At 52.0% G+C, this 5,495-nt stretch overlaps 1 protein-coding gene across 4 annotated transcripts in view; it reads right to left on the reverse strand.

The window, feature by feature from the left end:
* Positions 1 to 5,495, reverse strand: part of OGDH (oxoglutarate dehydrogenase) — a 67,744-nt gene that overhangs the window by 14,615 nt on the left and 47,634 nt on the right. For all 4 annotated transcript variants that reach the window (XM_019556551.1, XM_019556549.1, XM_019556552.1 and 1 more), the window contains one exon: positions 567 to 746. In XM_019556551.1, the coding sequence (XP_019412096.1) occupies positions 567 to 746 (180 nt within the window). The remainder of the gene's footprint in view (positions 1 to 566; positions 747 to 5,495) is intronic.

A 5,495-nucleotide genomic window follows, 5' to 3' on the forward strand; every position in this document is an offset into this window, starting at 1 on the left:
GGGGGTGGCGGCAGCGACGACGACACAGGAATTCCCTCCCAGCCTCATGGACAACCAGTTAAGCCCAGAAGCCTGGAAAATCCCCTTAGCATAACACAGGCACTGCTACATCTAGATCACCCCCAACCAATAGCTGTCCAACCTCTCCCTGAACACTTTGTGATGGAGAGACCACCACCCCCTGAGCATCTATGCTGCAGCCTCCCTGTTCCACCAGGGAAGACATCCCCCCCACAGATCCAATCTGAACCAACTTTGCTGGCCCATGCCCTAGTCTGCAGCAGAAGTGCTTTTCTTCTTTATGGCAGCCCTTCAAGTCTTTGAAGACTACCATCATGTCCCCTCTTAGGCACCTTTTCTTCAAGCTGAACATACCTAGCTCCTCCAGCTACCTTTGTTGGTCATTGATGACAAAGATCCTCTCCTCGCCAGTGTGGACTAAAAGCCTTATGTGGCTAGAGGTGTTCATCCCTTCCCCCATCCCTCACTCCCAGTCAGTCACCAGAGTACAGCCAGCTTGTGGGCATGCCAACAAGGGCATCCACTCCTATCCCAGAGGCACTTACCTTCTTCCCTTCTATGTCCCCACAGTAGAACTGCTCCGCCTTAGTCTTGCCCTGAACCACAGGGTCCACAGCTTCCAAGTGAGAAGGGTTGGCAACCAAAGAGAGTGTGATGTTGCGGTCAGTGACACGGTTGATGCGGCGATGGTACATGCCCAAGTGATACTTCACATCACCAGAGCCCTGGAGGCAGGGAGAGAGAAAAAGAGGAGGAAGACAGTGAGCAGTAAAAGGCTCCAGCTGGCCTGGGATGCAGACAGGGGGCTCTGATGGTCTTCTCAACTGCTCAGAAATATCCAAAATACTGGAGCTACCTAAAGAATCCATTACTTTCTCTGCAAGTATCATGAAGCCCCCCCCCCCACACACACACTTTTATTTAAAAAAAACCAATGGGGTGTCCACACCTTGAATCTTGTGCCCAGTTCTGGTCCCTGCACCTTCAAAAGGAGCTAGAAGACCTAGAGAAGGTCCAGAGAAGGATGCAACAAGGATGATTAGTGGTATGGAGAGACTAGTGAAGCCAGGCTTGTTCAGCTTGGAAGGAGACACTTGAAGAGGGACAGGAGAAGGTTTTACAAAAACATTAAATGGCAAGAGAGAAAGTCATTAGGGATTTATTATTGATAGTCTCTCCCTGGACAAGAGCCACAGCATGAAGCTAAGAGGCTGCAAGTTTAAAACAATCAGGAAGTTCTTTTTCATTCAACATGTTATTAAGGTTTGGAACTCGTTGCCACCAGACAAGGCAGGGGGGAGCTGAGAGTTCGTCCAGATTCACCAAGGGATTGGACATGTTGTTGGAGGAAAAAGGGGCATCAGTAGCTATTGAGCATGGGAGCAAGGGGTACAGCCTCCGAATCAGAATGCCCTAAACCTTAAGTTTTGGAGGCTGCAGGTGAGAAACGAACAAAGGAAAAAACCCTGGTCATTCCCAGTTCACTCTCCCTTCCAGCCTCTGCCACTGTACAACACAGGAGACTGGGTGAGACAGACCTATCTATCCCCCTGAGCGACTGCCATGGAGATGCTGGAAGTTGGGTGACCCCAGGCCTCAGGTCTCTGGTTTGACCCAGTAAATGGCAGTTCTTAAGAATCTGAACCGCTTACATCCTAATGATAAAGTCATGGGATATAGGTGGGTGGAGAAGGAACACAGCTAAGGAGCCCTAGACTGGATCAGACCCATAGTCTGTCCAGCCCAGCATCCCATCTCCAACAATGGATGGAGTGAATGTTTCAGATGGAGAGCAGCAAACCAGATACAGGAGTGATCCATGCTCTACTCAACACCCTCTCTGCATCCACCATCTCTGGTTCAGAGACAGTGGAAATATCAACTGCTCCGCTTAAGCAGCTCTCAGTGGATCCATCATCCATGAATCCATCTAGTCCCTTGTTGGACCTGGCTGTACTCTCTGCCTGTCACTCAAGTTCCACATATTAACAATACACTGCACAAAAAGTGACTCTCCTCTTGTTCAGTTTAAACTGATCTCCTGCTCATTCACCAGGTGCTCCTTCATTCTAGTATCCTGGGACTTGGCAAAGAGCAGTTCCCTGGTCACTTGGTCCACACCCTTCATGATTTGTAGACCTCCATCCTAGTCCCTACTGTCGCCTCCTTTCCAAACTGGAGAGTCCTAGCCTTTTCAGTTTCCCCTGGTCTGGCAACTGTCTGATCATTTTTGGTCACCCTTCTCCATAGAGGAGAGAGAATAAGAAGCTGCTGAGAGTACTGGCCCCCTCCCCACACACAACCCAGAGATGACAGATAGCTGCATATGTGGCAAGTTCTGAGATGGGTGAATGGAAAGTTTGTGGTTTCTCTTTGACAGACACCTCCCAACAAGGCACCTGAGTTGCTACTAGCTGCATACTGTGCTATAGCAATTCAGCATGCTTTGGAGGGGAAGATGTCTACAGATTTTTGCAAGGAAGAAAAGTTGGACTTTAGAAGAGCATGGTAAAAGGGAGAGAAGTCAGCAACAGGTACAAAAGAACCCAGGGGATTACTCATCTTGGATTCAGAAAGCCTTCAAGCAGATAATAAGCCTCTTGATCTACTGATAATATCATCTATACCGCAACATGGGAACTGGGATGAAGAGGCGGCCAGTTCAAAGGCTGTGAACACTTTGCACATTGCTTGGCATTGGTGAGGCACCATAGAGGCCTCATCTGGAGTTGTATGTCTAACTCTGCGCCCTACACTTCAAGAAGGACATGGGTGGACTGGAGAGAGTCCAGTGCTGAGTACCAAAAATGATCAAGAGCCTGAGAAGCAAGACTGATGAGGAAAGGCTGAAAGAACTGAGGTTACCGAATCTGGAGGAGGAGACTGATTTGATCAAAAACGGCAAATGACAGAGAGGATGGACACAGGCTTTTCCCTGTGGCCGCAGGTGACCAGACTAGGAGCAACAGCCTCAAGCTGCAGCAAGGGAAACGGAGATTGGAAGAACTTCCTGACTTCGGGAGATGTCCATCCAGCATTGGAAGAGGCTGCCCAGGGAAGAAGAGGTGGGGGCTCCGCTGTTGGAGGTTTCCAAGAGCAGGTTAGATGGACAATGGGTTGGGATGGTTTACTCAGGGCCATTAGAACTGGGGGCTGGACTAGATGTGACCTCATGGAGGTCCTTTCCAATCTATTCCCTACCAGTCTTCTTGCCACAAGATACAGGTCAGGAGCCAAGCAGGGTTACAAGAGCATCAGATCCCTGCATAGCTGAAGACACCTTGGGAGAGGAGAGGAAAGAGAGAAGCACTATGGAGTGGTTCAGACATGCACGCCTACCACTATGGCCAGGGTGGGCCCCCCTGACAGCAAGGGCAGGGAAGCCATAGGGATAGTGCCCCATGCCTGGCTGCACTGCCATCACCACCAGGTAGGGGAAGAGCATGTGCACCCAGCTAGGTGCCTGGCAGGCCAAAGGACACAGCTAATAGCACTCAGGGCTAAGGGGATGAGCCCATACAGTGTGCGCTGCTGTGGAGTCTGGGGCCAGCCCAGGCACAACTCTCCAGTGGGCAGAAGGGGCCACTGAGCAGAAGCTGCTCCCCCAGCTGCATGCTTACCTCAGCTCTGCCCAGGGCTTGAGCAGACACACACTTGAGCCCCTTCCCAGTCCCCACCCCCAGCTTGAGCTTCGCCGAGCAGGGGGACCCAAGTCCAGGATGGGGCTGCCACTGCTGCGATTCCTCTGCGCCTGTCCCCACCTGGGCTTGCTGCCCTTCTGCTCCACCCCACACCCATCTGGCCTTTGTTCCTGGGCTGCACCAAACAAAACCCTGGCCCCAGTGACTGGGAAGGTGCAGCAGGATCACCCATGGCTGGGAGGGGGGTGCTCTGGGGGTCCCAGGCCATGCTGAGCCACAAGCAAGGGGGAAAAAAAGCTGGGGAGACCCAGTGGCAGAGGGGAGGCAGGGGGCTTAATCCTCCTCTGCCTGGGTCTGCTGTCCCATATCCCCACTGGAGTCAAAAGGGTGGGGGCAAGTCTGACGCGCCCAGTGCCATGTCTCATGCACTTTTATAAAATGGCAAAATGTGCATCAGCACGCAGAAAATGGCGGTGTGCTTTTGAACCAATACCTTCAGTGTCTTTTAGTTCAAAAACATGCCGCTGCCATTTTATGCGCACTGATGCGTATTTTGCCATTTATACAAATGTATGCACCGCAGTGCCGGGCACTTTTAAAAGTGCCTGGTGCTGCAGCACATGCACGTGTACAAATCCCCTTAGTTCCGTTACAGGTTTAAGCCAGTTTCGGATCACTTAAACCAGTTTAATATGCGCAACTTCTGTCCCTGGCCCAGGTGCCTGGAGTCTGGAATAAGTCCCCATCTCAGTGATTTATTCCAGCATTGACCACTGGAGGGATCCCTGCCTGTTCCTCCATGCCAAAAATATGACATGGTGTCACAGGGAAGGCTTTGGCTTCCATGACCACAGCCCGCTCTCTGGGGAGAGAGGCAGTGAGCTGCTGGGAAGGGACGGCCTCCATCTCTCTCCCCTGGGGAAGAGGCTCTTCTCAGCCAGACTGGCTGACTGCTCCACCGGGCTTTAAAACTAAGCCTGCTGGGGGACGGGGGGGACGGGGGGAACTAGTGCCACTGCTGGCCCGCTGAGCAACCCTTGCAAAGCCAGCAGGCCAAGATACTTAAGGGAGCCAACCCCAGCCCTGGTACAATCTGTGGGCAGGGCAAGAGCCCACAAAGGGGACACCTGCCTACCTGTACACAAAATGCCAGGAGCTTGGGGAATAAGCAGGAGGAACTCATCCTCCTGCTTAAATGCAAATAATTATGACGTCACAGGGATAACGGAGACCTGGTGGGGCTCCACCCATAACTAGACCTCAGGTCTAGATGGCTATACCCTGTACAGGAGGGATCGAGTAGATAAAAAAGGGACAGGGGTATAGCTCTCTCTGTTAAGGAAAGCTACACATCCCTGCAAACTGATGCTGGCGATCAGGGTGGATGACTGGAGACCCTCTGGGTTAAAATCTGTGGTGAACACAGCACAGGGGACACAAGGGTGGGAGTCTCCTACAGACCTCCCACTCAAAAAGTCTAAGCTTGACCAGGATTTCGCCCGGGAACTGGCCGAGGCCACATGCTCCAGGACCATGGCTGTCATGGGTGACTTCAACTACCCGGACATCTCGTGGGAGGATCACTCAACAAAATCCGAGCAGTCGCAAAGCTTCCTCTCATGTGTGGATGACCTCTACCAGACTCAAGAAGTCTATGGGCCAACGAAAGGTAAAGCACTGCTCGACCTGGTACTGGCTACCAGGGATGACCTAATCGGCGACCTAGTGATTGATGGGAAGCTGGGTGACAGCGACCATGAGCTGATCACCTTAACCATCTGCCATAAAGCTGGCAAGCAAGTCAGCCAGCAACACAGAAGTCCCTGACTTCAG

This window comes from Crocodylus porosus, unplaced genomic scaffold (assembly GCF_001723895.1).
Source record: "Crocodylus porosus isolate Cpor-Errol unplaced genomic scaffold, CroPor_comp1, whole genome shotgun sequence".
NCBI classification, from domain to species: domain Eukaryota; kingdom Metazoa; phylum Chordata; order Crocodylia; family Crocodylidae; genus Crocodylus; species Crocodylus porosus.